This window comes from Salvelinus namaycush, chromosome 19 (assembly GCF_016432855.1).
Source record: "Salvelinus namaycush isolate Seneca chromosome 19, SaNama_1.0, whole genome shotgun sequence".
NCBI lineage: Eukaryota > Metazoa > Chordata > Actinopteri > Salmoniformes > Salmonidae > Salvelinus > Salvelinus namaycush.
The window spans coordinates 39,406,059-39,419,872 of record NC_052325.1 but is presented as its reverse complement, the minus strand read 5'-3'; the positions used below and the strand labels follow the sequence as shown (position 1 = coordinate 39,419,872).

At 39.4% G+C, this 13,814-nt stretch overlaps 1 protein-coding gene across 1 annotated transcript; it reads left to right on the top strand.

Annotated features, from left to right (window-relative positions):
• The first annotated feature begins 435 nt into the window (after window positions 1–435).
• On the top strand, window positions 436–6,841 carry LOC120064412 (TRAF family member-associated NF-kappa-B activator-like). The gene is made up of 8 exons (XM_039014976.1): window positions 436–587; window positions 1,819–1,960; window positions 2,298–2,409; window positions 2,679–2,788; window positions 3,807–3,880; window positions 3,962–4,080; window positions 4,643–4,935; window positions 6,359–6,841. The coding sequence occupies exons 2-8, from the start codon at window positions 1,862–1,864 to the stop codon at window positions 6,548–6,550; spliced, it is 999 nt and encodes a 332-aa protein (XP_038870904.1). The 5' UTR covers window positions 436–587; window positions 1,819–1,861; the 3' UTR covers window positions 6,551–6,841.
• The last annotated feature ends 6,973 nt before the right edge of the window (window positions 6,842–13,814 follow it).

Below are 13,814 nucleotides of genomic sequence, written 5' to 3'. Positions count from 1 at the left end.
TAAAAATAACTATAAAGTTTACTAAATCAATAGTGCTTAGTGATATGGTCATATGAATATCTCAGCTAGTGATACTTCTTTTTTGCAAAGAGCAACATGTCTATTTTAATATTTTACTATACACGTTATCTATCAGAGACCTAGTGGTCACAATTTAAGCAAAAACACTTTTACACTAATGAGGCTGAAATGTTGTTTTCTGCTGAATTTAGCTAAGTTCAACAGTGTGAGAAAACACTCATCAGAGAAGCTGACAATAAAATCAACACATACATTTCTGACACTTTGTTTTATCTGATTACTTTTTACGTGCACAACGTTGCAGACGTGTAGGCAGCAAGAAGAACCCTCAACTTGCTAAGCACCCAGCAAGAACTCACTACCTCAAAGATGATTGGTCAGTCCAGCAAGGCGGAAGTCTACTAGGCTCGGGGATTCCCCGAGGGAAGTTCCCCAAGCGTTATAATGCATGTACAATGAACATTTGAATGAAATACACCACTCCCGCACGTAGTAAATGTAGGCCACCTGAAGAATAATAACTTTTCGCAGTATCAAAACAATAATTTGGACATATTCGAATGAAGGTAAGATACTGCAATTATACAGTCAGATACGAAAGTCGAGGCGAGCTCAACGAGTGTCTGGTTGGGTATCAAACTTACTCAACTATTCAACTATTGACACTGCTCGATACAAAAAACGGAACTGTACCGGAACGATTTTGTACATTCGCCAATGAAGGTCGACGTTATATGATGTAGCCAGTTCGTGCTACAGTGTATAACTATTAGGTTGCTTCAGGCTAGTATGTGTCTTCATAGTATCATGCACTTTGGTATGCAATCAGTGACATACAGTGACTACTATTGTACTGTCTTAAACGGGTGTTTATTCAAATAAATGACTAGATGGAGAATTGGATTAGCTGTGTGTTCAAACGAAGTAACCAATCATATCAGAGTAGTACCATGCTCAGTTCACTATCAGAAGTCTGAAAAAAATATATTCAGGACACCCAGAAAAACAAACCCCAACTGCTTTTAAAAGTATTAGATCTGTCATAGCTTCCCATTTTAGGTCATTGGCTGTTGACTTTATCATATTAGTAGCTTAATGTATTGATCATGGCATAATACAACTTTTTTGAAAGAAGACATAGGCTATTTGTTATTGTTCATTAGCTATCATTAATAATGGGCAACCACATTGAGGTGTGTTTACCCAAAATATATGCCATTATAATTGATTCAATCTATTAACATCTTCTCAGTGCACAAAATGATTGTGAATATCTCATATTTTCCACACATTTGTTTATTACAGTGATTGCAGGCATTTCTCACGTATGACCAAAGATTAATTGACTAGTAACAAACCATGGTATTCAATAATGTAAATTCATGTATTGGTACACAGCACTGTACTTGTTTAAAAAAATGACTAATATTCAATTTCACATAAATGTCAATTGATTTAATCAGTTTATATTTTTTTTATTCCTAACTGTTTTTTTTTCTGTACATATTTTGGATGTTTGTTTGTTTTCATTAAGAAGCTGTTTTTACTTAGGACACCTGTATAATCAACCAGAAATGTTGATCTTTTCAATTTCTCAAATTAGCAAGGACAGGTGTAAAAGAGAAGTACGCACTGGCCCCAGTGTCATGATGAGAGAGGATGACTTGGGGGTTTTCAGTTTTATTCAAGTGTTTGTCCAAGTTAGGTGATTAATATTTCTTACAGCAAATTATGTGATGATGTGCTTTAATGCTGTATTGTGCCCCTAAACTTTGGTTGTGTGATATGTTGCGCCAGGCCTCATGACTGCTGTGTCAGTGATGATCGTGGAGCACACAGCATGGAGAGGAATATTGGAGATCAACTCAACAAGGCCTATGAAGCTTACCGCCAGGCCTCTATCGAGAGAGACAATGCCAAAAAGGAACTACAGCAGATGGTATTACACCTTATGCACAGTGATCAAAAACAAATGGTCAGTTTCCCAGAAAGCCTAGTCCTGGACTATAAATGTATTTTAATGTCTCCACTGAATGTACATTTTATTCCAGGACTAGACTTAATCTGGGTCTGGGAATCCGGCCCCAACTCTTCTAATTCACTTATGAGACTTGAACTCCGTCCAGTGAGATGTGGTATAGCTTTCCATACAGTGCTTCGATATAATGAAATACATGATCATTACATAGTAACAAACTATAAAGGACACAAAAGGCTAGCTACTAGTAAGTGATGCCGTTCACGACTCATATGTAACGGAAGTTTTACATTTGCAGAATGTAAATTATGAACGGCACACTCAGAAACTTCAGGAACAGATAGAAGACCAGCAGCAGTTGATTTCGATACTCAAAGCTCAGTTGATATCAGCAACTAAGCAACCCTCAGGTAAGTGACAAGCATAGCTGTTTTCTTAATAGAATTGTTTGCATGATGACATTTTCTGACATATTCTATACCTCACAGTTCATCTCCAGTGAAAGAAACGAGATGCCTACATTGGGAACATCCAGGAATACCGTTGCATTGTCTATTCCCCGGGAGATAAATTGTGCTGTAATAAATATTATTGTTGTTTCAGGACATTGCAAATTAGATTTTCTGTGTTGACTAAGTAGTTAGGTTACATTATATTTCCTCTCTTATTTGATTCTTAGGAGAGGTCAAAGGTGAGGCTGCTCCTAGAAAACAGGAAGAAGAAACCTTGTCTCCTTCCAACCCTCTCTTTGACAACCCAGGAAGCTCCTTGAGGAAGATTCATTACTTGGTAGATATGTTTAACACAATCAAACAATCCACACGAGATTAGAGTTAGATCTTGTTTATTTATGTTTACAAATAGGATGTAGATGCAAGGACGTGTTGGGGTGCAAACATGACATCCCCATTGGCTGCCTCGTAACATTTGTTTTCTCTCAAATCTCTCAAAAAAGCTCAATATCTTCTCTCACACATACACACGCACACGCACACACACACACAGACGTTATTGTTCATAAATCATACATTTGCTTGTAGATACTGTTCTGTATCTTCAAGCCCTGATAGCTGTATCAGAGCTCAATGCACAATACAATAGATCCACTTCGTGTGACATAGGCCATCATTCATCTTGTTGCTTTTCTGTAATACATTTATAGCTGGATAACATTAATGTTTTCAAAAATGATTAATTCGTAATATTGTAATATAATCAAAACTCCTCATTGGGGATCATTTTAATAGAATGAACACACACATACTATCTTTCATCAACAGGTGGCGCTAGAGGATAGCATCACCAACCCTCAGGGTCTGAGGCCATTTCTTTTTATTTTACCTTTATTTAAATAGGAAAGTCAGTTAAGAACAAATTCTTATTTTCAATGACGGCCTAGGGACAGTTAACTGCCTTGTTCAGGGGCAGAACGACAGATTTGTACCTCGTCAGCTCGGGGATTCGATCTTGCAACCTTTACGGATACTAGTCCAACGCTCTAAACACCCTACTGCCTGCCGCCCCATAGTCATCAGCTTTATAGAACCGCCAGCTTTATTGTTGAGTAATTCCCTAATAACTTAGATCACAAGGCATCACCCATGATTTTTTTTGTTAGAATGTATAATTGTCATAATTATTGTTACAGTATATGACTTTTATGACATAAAAATTTTGATTTATGAAATGATCACATTATGCAGAAAAATATGTACTTTTAGTATTCAATTTGGATAGTGTATAATAATAGTAAGGTTGATATTTCCTGCAGTGTAAGTCCTTCATGCCATGTGTGTCTGTTTTTCAGAAGGAAAATATGGAAACTGCTGTGATTGTGTCATCTTCACCACACACAGCACCAGTAGCCAGCAGTTTTGAGAAGTATGTGCATTAGTATGTGCGTCTTTTCTTCATTTTTTTGATGAAAAGCAGTTATTTTACTTGCATTTCTTTGTCTCTCAGTAAAGATGTTCTTGAAGTGTTTCAAGCTCTTCGGGGGAAATTCCAGCAGATACGTACATTAACCCAGAGACAAAAAGATCACCTGAAAAAAATCTACAGAGGAAATGACATGGCAAATGGTAATATTAAAGTCTGCACAATAGTAATTTGGAATTGGCTTATTATTCCAGCACTGTTGAAAGGAACCCAAGGCCTGAACTGATGTACTCTAATTTAATTACAATAGAGAAAATATGTTGAGCTACAATTGCTTTGGATATGTCATAACACGATATTAGTAATTATATATGTCAGCTTTAGCTTTGTTCCTATACACAATGAGATATCAACACCTTAAGCAGAACCGTACATTAATGCCTTGTTGGCCTATTTAATCATGGCCCTCCACCTGTGTGGAAAAGAATGAGCAGATAAATATGTTGAATTATTCCACAGAAACATGCTGTGATGTAGCGCTGGTTAGTTATATAATGATGGGAATGGAAAAAACTACAATCATATTATACTTACCGTGTGTATTTATACTTATTGAAAATAAAAGTGAAAATATTCTTTACATTATTCATTATTACTTGAACTAATTGCTACTCAATGGGAAAACGTAATATCTAAATGTTGTAAGTGAATGTCGATATGTTACAGAAACAGTATGATGAAAGCATTGTGTATGACATTCGACAGAGCAGCAGTTCTCCATGCCCATTCAGTGTACAGACGTGGCCGTGGAGCAGGCGGAGAGGCCCTTCCCCTCAGCCTTGAGGCCAGGGGTCGACCTCCAGCACCCGCCCATGTCCCTGGCATCCCGCGGTGCAAGCCCAGAGGACACGAACCAAGTGGACTCCCTCACCACACTCAGCATCAAGTTCCCCCCCTCCACAGACAGTGAATACGAGTTCCTGAACAGCGCTCCGGAAAAACGCATTGACCTGTCCATGCCAAGCCCAGGAGTCAGCACTTTCTCTGCCGTCATAGAGGTAACCGTCTATAGAGCTGGCCATCCCATTCCTGTATACTACCTCTGTCTCTCACCCTCCCTCCCCCTCCATGTCGCTCTCACACAAGAGTGTGCGTGGACACCAGCAGGTGAGGTTCACAGGAAATGCTCATTCCTTCATTTGCAGGTAAAATTAGGAAACTCTCAACTACTGATTTTTTTTCTGGCAAACGAATGGGAGAGAGAAAGCGTATAAATAGTACAAGGCAACCTCACACATCGATACAAGTGTGGCAAGTCTCTGAAAGTTGTTCATCACAATAAGCTATGATAGGCCTATGTGTACAACAATGCATGTTACATAGTTATTACAAATGATCATAAAACACACCAATTGTTTTATATGATAATGCTTTCATGCCATTCAATTTTGTAGTTGGTTATACAAGTCCATGTTGATCTCAGAACCAAAGGAATGTATATTTTATGATTACCAGTATCAGTACAACTGTTCACACCTGTGAGGTCGTGAATGCAGAATGATAGAGGCAGTATTGCTTTTATTTATTTTTTCAGTATACGTCAAATTGATCTTACCTGTCACGTAGTATTCTTTAGAATTTTCGGAAGGTCATCTGACCTTTTTTGAGTATTATATAAGACCATGCTTTTTGTTAGAAAATACACCGAAGGACCTCCTGAGGGGCGCAGTGGTCTGTGCCACTAGAGAGTCTGGGTTCGAGTCCAAGCTCTGTCGCAGCCGGCCACGACCGGTAGACCCATGGGGCGGCGCACAATTGGTCGTGCGAGTTAGGGGAGGGTTTGGCCGGCAGGCATGTCCTTGCCATCGCGCACTAGCAACTTCTGTGGCGAGCCGGGAGCAGTGCACGCTGACACGGTCGCCAGGTGTACGGTGTTTCCTCCGTACACCTGGATAACATGATGAGACAAGACTATAACCACCAATTGGATACCATGAAATTGTGGAGAAAAAAAATAATTAAGAGATTAAAAAATATCTAATAAATTTAATTAATAAAAAAAAAAAAAAAAAAAGAAAATACACCGAAGAAATACACCTTTGTTGAGACGTGTGTCTGTGGTATGGTAAATAGTGGTAGAACACCCACACTGATGGTATATTTTATTTTGCTATTAGATCATGTCATTGGTTGGTTTCTCAGTTTCTAACTTATCACGAATGCCAGAAACGGATAACTATTCAATCCTACTGTAGCAAATATACAGCATTACAATAGTACAAGTCGTGGGCAGGAACTATGGATGTTGAGAAAGCGAGTTCAAGTTGGACAATGCTTTGCTTGTATTCCCCCGGAGCAACAGATCTTTCCTCAGTGAAAGACCCAAGCACATGACCTACCATGCTGTAAGTGGGTGAGTGTAAGCAATGCTAAGTGTATGAATTCTAGAGTATAAAGTGGTGTGTTTGTCCTTCCATGTAGCCCCCAAGGCGCCCTGAGCTTTGCGACGCTACTACAGCAACAGCAGCGCAGGCCGTGAGTGCGGAACAGCAACAACAGATGAACAACAACAGCCCTGATATATGTACCTACTGCAACGCGGTAGTTCCCGAAGAGCACATGCACAGCCACCTTTATACTCATTGCCAGAGTGAGAGTGAAGCCAGCAATTGACACTAGCAGACAGTGGCTGCCCAATACAACAACTCTAGGGTTGATTCATGGTTAATTCATGTCTTTGTTGCCACGCCATGAATTACACGCACTCTGCTGGATGTCACATGACACTGGCGTTTTGGGACTTGAATCCACTCTCAATCATTTATTTAATTTGTAAGAGGTTAATGGTACATTTTACAGTTTTGTCTTAAAATATTACTTGGAAATTGTACGTCGACCTATGAAATGATATTGTACAGTATCGGTCTGAGTGTAATAAAGCAAACATTTAATCATGATTTTTCACACATTATTTAATGTTTTTTGATTATACACAAGGATTTTAATGGCATGCATGGTGCCTACATTTGTCCCCCAAAGCAGTAATACATTGATACTGTATTTTCAGGGGAACATTCACTGAGATCTTTGAAGATGCATCCACTTTGATTCTCCAAGTGGATCTGGAAATGTGCGAGTCATGCAAATTACAAGTATTGATAAATGTGCGGTTATTTTATGGCATATAGTAATATTTCAATCCAAAATACATATGCCAGCATAATGTTTTGCTTATCAATTTATAGTGATGATTTCTGTCTAAATGATTATGCTGTGCACATGTTGGTTTATGAAATACTGGTCACAGGCGTTTTTATTAAAAGTAGGCTATACATAAATACTAATTGGCTAAATTAGCTTTTGTAATTGGTAGCAGCTGCATGGTATGCTTAGTGCAGAATATGAAATAATTCCATTTAATTAAAACAATGTTATAATTTATAACACCATATGGTCATTGAAAGCAGATTTGTGCAGGTAAACAGGTTAATTAAACTATGTGTTACTCCACATAATATCAGGTACCGGTTCAGTTCTTCAATTACATGACAAATTATCTTGCAATTTGTAGATCAATGTTTTTATCCTTGACAATATTAGTCTTATACATCTTCAGATGATAGGTGGTACTTTATTAACAGATGAATAGACGCTTGAACATGATTTTGCACTCCCCCGCTCCCCTTTTATGGGTTGGTTTACATTAATACATTTTACATTTGATAGTCTTTAATTTTATAGTCTTTAATTATATCTGACCAGCTAGTAACGGTATACCAATACACAAGCTGTTAGCAACACAGTCGATTTTCATGATGAGACCTAGCCTCTTGCCTACATGCTTAGAAAAAAGGGTTCCCAAAGGGTTTCTTCAGCTGTCCCCATAGGATAATCATTTTTGGTTCCAGGGAGAACCCATTTTTTGTTCCAGGTAGAACCCTTTCAGGTTCCATGTAGAACCCTCTGGAAAAGGTCCCACATAGAACCCAAAAGGGTTCTACCTGGAATCAAAAGGGGTTCTTCAAAGGGTTCTCCTATGGGGACAGCTGAAGAACCCTTTTAGGTTCTAGCTAGCACAATTTTTTCTAAGAGTGTACAAATAGCTTTTGACTTCGGCAATATTTATTCACAGCTTTGCAAACAATTGTAGTCATTTTTACTATCTTGTGTGATGATGTCTTAGTGAAGTAGGGGAAATACGTGTATTAAAACATTTGTGTGCAGTAACGACCTTGCAGCCCTTCGGATATGGGCTAGTAACACTTGTGCTGTCTAGATGAGCTGGTGTGAAGACTGCAAACAGGGTCTGTTATTAATCCCATTTTACATGCTTTACTTGACACCGGTGGATACTTCATAGCTATTTTAATATATTTTACATTATTTTGAATATCATACATTATTTTTAATCATATTGAGTCGAGTCTTAAGGATTTGATAATCACAGAATATGGCCTTTGCTTTATCACTGACATTATTGCCTGATTTATATATAACTTCACCAATCTTCATGGTTATGTTCAAATCTTCCGTGATGAAGGAGAAACCAAAAGTGAGCAGGCGTTGATATCAAAAGAAAGAGCAGAGCCTATTCATCCTCTTTGACATATGCTAATAGATTATTATAATAATTTGTTGCTGTTCACGTGGACAAGGGAAGAGGAAGACATTAGTACCACACAAATACAACAACAATACATTATCTTAGAGGGTGAAATAGCTGAAACAACATGTCCTTGTGCTGTATTTACAAAGCTGAATATTACATTTTGGTCATGTACAATGTGCCAAGCATAATGTGCTATGTCTAACTTGGATGAACATAAATTGCAGAATTTTCACATCAAATTATGGACAGTGAAGGATAGAGAAAATGTATTCAGAAAAAATGTAGCAAATACAAATAACCCATCTCCCTAATGATGCTGCCTTGTAAATCTGTGAAGAGTTGAACACAGTGCAGACTGTATGGTTCTCTCTCTGGAATCATCGACAGATGCTTGCACATAATTATGTTGTCACTGCTTGTTATTTGGAAGAGGGAAGCTGCACTGACAGCTAGGTCTATGATTTTTTTTGATTTGATATGTTTACTCACTTGTTAATAAAGCAATGTGGACAGCGAACTAAGGACGCTGACTTTAGCTCTTGGGAGCCCATTGTATGCCCACCTTGAGGGGAACAGCTTGTGTACCTAACCTGGGCCAGCTTGTTGTTCCATGTGAGCTGTGACGGCTGTGGCAGGTATGTTTGGAGGGAACATAGGAGGAAATATAAAAAAAATCGAAGAGGAGGAGGAGGAAGATGGATATGGATCGAGAGGGAGAAGCAGCAGGCTGATTACGAGGTGTCAAAATTGCCAGGAGCAAAAAGGTGAAAGCAATCAGGGGTGAGAAGAGTGCAGCATTCGTGAGGGGCAACTAATTATCCATCTCATTTGTGGAGAGCAGCATTTGAGGCAGCGCTAGCCCGCTGAACGGTGACAGATTGGTGCGGAGGAGAGGGGAGGTGTTAGAACAATGGAGCCCAGCTCACAATCATTACTGCATGCTAATCAGGAGTGCTGCTGCACCGCCATTCTGAGCTGTACAGAGTTCAGGGATAAATAGGAAGTCACCAGCTTCAGGGGACTTCAGTCAATTCCAACTGGAGGAGAGAAGGGGGGGGGGGGCATATTTGTTCTGGCACCAGTTCTGCCAGCCAATGAATAAGCCAAAAGGTCCTAGACAGCAAGTGGCCTGTATCACCACATCTCTGTATTCTAACCGACTTAGAAAAGGAATCTGCAGATTGTACATCTGAAGTTTTTATTTTTATCATTCAACTATCAAACTAATATAACTTGAACGAGGGATTTCTATGATCACAGTGATCATTGTAGCATCTGCGGTTCATTTTTGTTGTTGTAAATTATTCGCTTCCTTTGACAATAGCTGCTATTGAAATGGAACTGCTAGTGCGCGTGTTCTTTTAGATTGTATGATATATCTTGACTCCAAATACAATTCTATAATCATTGACATTTTCATAATTACTAAAGGAATTGCTCTAGTGGCAGACTTACAGTACATAGTGTTTAGAGTAAGGTATACTATATGCAATACACTGTCATGACATTACTCAAGGGCTATCACGCCTGCTATATTGGGGTGGAATGTACACCAAGCTTGAAGCAAAGACAACATGGCCCTAGCGAGAACACTTGTCAATCTCTTAACAGATTTAACACATCACAATCACTGAAGAGTACTACTGTACCGTACTGCTTACCAGAACATCTGAAGGAAAAAAAAAAAAAATGTTTGTTAGAAAAGAAAGACAGATTCTAGAATTTGTATGTAGTGTTAATTAACAGGAAGTTTGATCAACCCTTTTACTTACCACCAACATTTGAGAAGTTGAACTAGTAGACTGCTGCATTGTTTACAATGGCTTCTTTCTCTGGCTTTTCTTATTTACAGACATAGACAGACCCACCAGGTTGGAAATGCTATGACTCAGACAGGTGCAAATGTGTTCCTACTGCTTTTAGTGCAAGGTAAAAAAGCAAACCTTCTTCGTACTGAAGATTATTCTACGATATTCTACAGTTAACACATAATGTGATCTTCAAAGGCCTTGCCTGCTAGTTTTGGAATAAATTGTTTGATTCTTTGTATAATCTCTTATCCATTTTCTTCTAGATGTGTTTACCTTTCCCCATTTTTAAATCTTGTGTGCTGTTTGCAACAACAACAAAAAAGCCTACAGTCTAGATGCCTGTTTACACATGCCCAGCCAGTGTAATAAGACCACCTGGCCAGAACAGTGTCGCAACATCAACGTCATGCAAACAATTAACAACTCATGAAAGAACCATATTCAGTTATCTGCGGGCTGGTCACAATGTCACTTTGGACTGCCAAATCTCCTGGCATAGTGAACTCAAAGTATCACCTCGCAGTTTTCATGCCATGGGCTGGGCTGCATCTTGCTCCTTGTTTCTAAGTTACCCGTGTCAGATGACATGTGTTGAAGCCATTGTTGCCTTTGGAAAGTCTCAGAACGGCCCCTCTCTCCGTGATGTGTTTGTTTCGGGTGCTGATTTGAGAGCCCTGATTTCTGGAGAACAGATTTGGCAGTCACAGCAAGTGATGACAAGAGGCAGTGGTGAGATCGCACCCAGAACCCCAAAGGAGCCTCCCGTTTCAGGGGACCTGGAGGCTGGATATGTACACGGTTCGCAGAGATAGTGGTCAATGTGAGTTTGATAATGTCATTGTCTGATACATTTTTCAAACCTATTAACAGTTCCAAAAAATATGACCCTTATTGACATGGTGTTGAGTGGGCCTCATACAGTAACATCTCATGGCTGTGTTTTAGAAGGATTATCATGAGCCTAATTGCAGAATTGTTGGTAGATAGCCATTTCTTGGCTTGCGTTATGGTTGTGAGATTGAAAGCCGTAGCCTACAAGTATTTTCCTCATCTTTCGATGGCCCTCGGTTGCATCGATGTAGATTGTTTTTCACTATAACACACGGGGGCGGGTTGGAGCTTGGGGGGGGGGGGGGGGGGGGTAGTGGAATAAACTTGCATTTCAAGGGTTAAGGCAGCATGAAAGAATCCATTCTCGGTTTAATGACCTAGCCTCGCTGGGCGAGGACGACAGGGAACATGCTCTTGACTTTTACTGAATTTGCCAATTAACACCTTCAATAACAGGCTGCCTCTGAACATCACCAATGCTGGGAGGAGGAGCAACTCACATGCACTTTGTTTTCATCCTTTTGATCTTGTTATTTTTAGGGACTAGAAATCCGGCATGTAATAACGAATAATCATTTGCCAACACCAATTATCCTTCTTTTGTAGAATCTTTTGTAGAATCTTGCCGCCAAGGTATCTTTGTATTAACTGTCATGACGAACCTGCCATTCGTTGATGAGATCTTCAGGAATTGACTATCAGACTGGTAATATTGGAAATGCTGTCTTTTTTCATGTGCCATATGAATCCTTATGCACTTCCTGGACATTCTATTTTCGCACTTGCCCATATGGCCATGTTCAGCTCCAGTTAGAACAACCACTTTGGTATCAGATACACTGCTGCTCTGTAATTATTTATTATTTTTTGTTTTACATAGAGATAAAGAAATAACCATCTGAGTCTCACTATTCTCTTGATTTCTATGTCATAAAATCCAGACTCTTCTTTTGGATGAAGTATCCATTCTACTCCACCCCTTACGTTTCACACGTTTATCAGCCTTACAAACAACACTCGTATAGGTGTGAATTTCCAAGCCCCTGGTGAAAATCACAGTGGGCACTCCTTTGTTTTCCTCTGAGTCCCTCTGCAGGTAGAGGGCCCTCTGCTTTCAGCCTGTAATGATGGCGGCAAATAAAAAACACAGAAACACCTTTGTCTATGTGTAAGGTGGACATCCTCACACCAGCTACTGGCCTAATGAATGAAAACCCCTAAAGATGGACTGTAATTGAAAAAGGTGCTTGCATACCGCTGTAAATGTAGTGAATCCTTCTAGTTGAGCCGCCACAATCACACCATAACACTTGGTTTCACAATTCATTAGCAGGTATTTTAACAATATGTAATAATTAAAAGACAGCTAAATAACTGATGCCAGTTCACACCATAAGGAAAGGTGGAGGGATCTATGTAATGATGATAACAAAGTGAGGTGGAGAAGGACTTGGTGGAGAGCACTTTTAGGTGTGAGCTGTGTACAGTTACGTTGACAAAGGCCTGTCTTAACACTTTGTCAACGTAACAGCTTTAAACGCCGTGAACACATGAATCAACTTCAATAGCAGCAGAAACCTTTCCTTGGGAACACATGCTAACCAGGTTATCAGATCAGAACGTTCTTCTCCTTCTGATGACCATCCTGTTGTCCTGTTTTTAAGTACACGAACCCTGCAATAGAGGTCTACACACGAATCCATTTATTTATTCGGTGTTAAGAAACCATCTGGCTTTGGTAGAACTGAGTCATTCTGGCAGGCTACCTCCCTTACTGACACCTCATTGAATTAGTGGGAGGATGATGGCTTCATTAATGCCCAGTCTCTTTGCTCTGCCACTCAGACTGGTCTGAACATTATTGCATCCCTGTGGAACATCCATCTCTCACTTCACTATTTGTTTTTGACAAAGTGTGCTTAGTTAATTCACCTGGAGTCTTTGTTACGATGGTAATCTTGCTTATTGTTTTAACAGTGTTGGATAGTGAGAGATAGCACTTTTTGCGTTCTCTTTGTCAAAGTTGTGAAAATGGCAACCCATATGTAATGCTCCTGCTTGCTGTTATCCCTGCCAATTCCCCATGGATCAGTGGATCTTGTGCCAATGTTCACACTCTCTCTTTGTCTGTGTGATTAGATTGAACATCATGGATATTTATATATTTCTTGCTTTTTATCTCTTTCATGGTTGATCTTATGTTTAGTAGTAGTTGGAATTTGAGTCATAGCCAATCTATGTCTTTACCGTTTTAGATGATCAGGAATATATGCAGGTTATATTTTCCTCTATTTTAAATCAGCGCACGACAAATTGGCTGCATATTTTTTTCACACCTTTCTCTATCTGGGGAGAGCAAGCGCAATTATCTCCCGTCATACCTGAGACAACAACCTGCAAAGTGCTCCCAGTGCCCCGATCTGTAAGTTAGGGACCCTGCTCTGTCATTGCATCAAGAAGAGATGTGTTTTTGTTTTCTTCTTCTCTCGTTGTTCGTCTCTGTGGTTTTTGCATTTACACAACCCATAGGATTACATAAGATCGAACAATATGTGGGTGTCTTATAGGCCAGCCTTCTTCAAACAAATATGCTAGCTACTGTTTTACACAATACAAGCATGCTGATCATGTTCCATATAGAACTGGCAGTCGAACCATGATTTTAGATCAACAGATGGCCGATAGA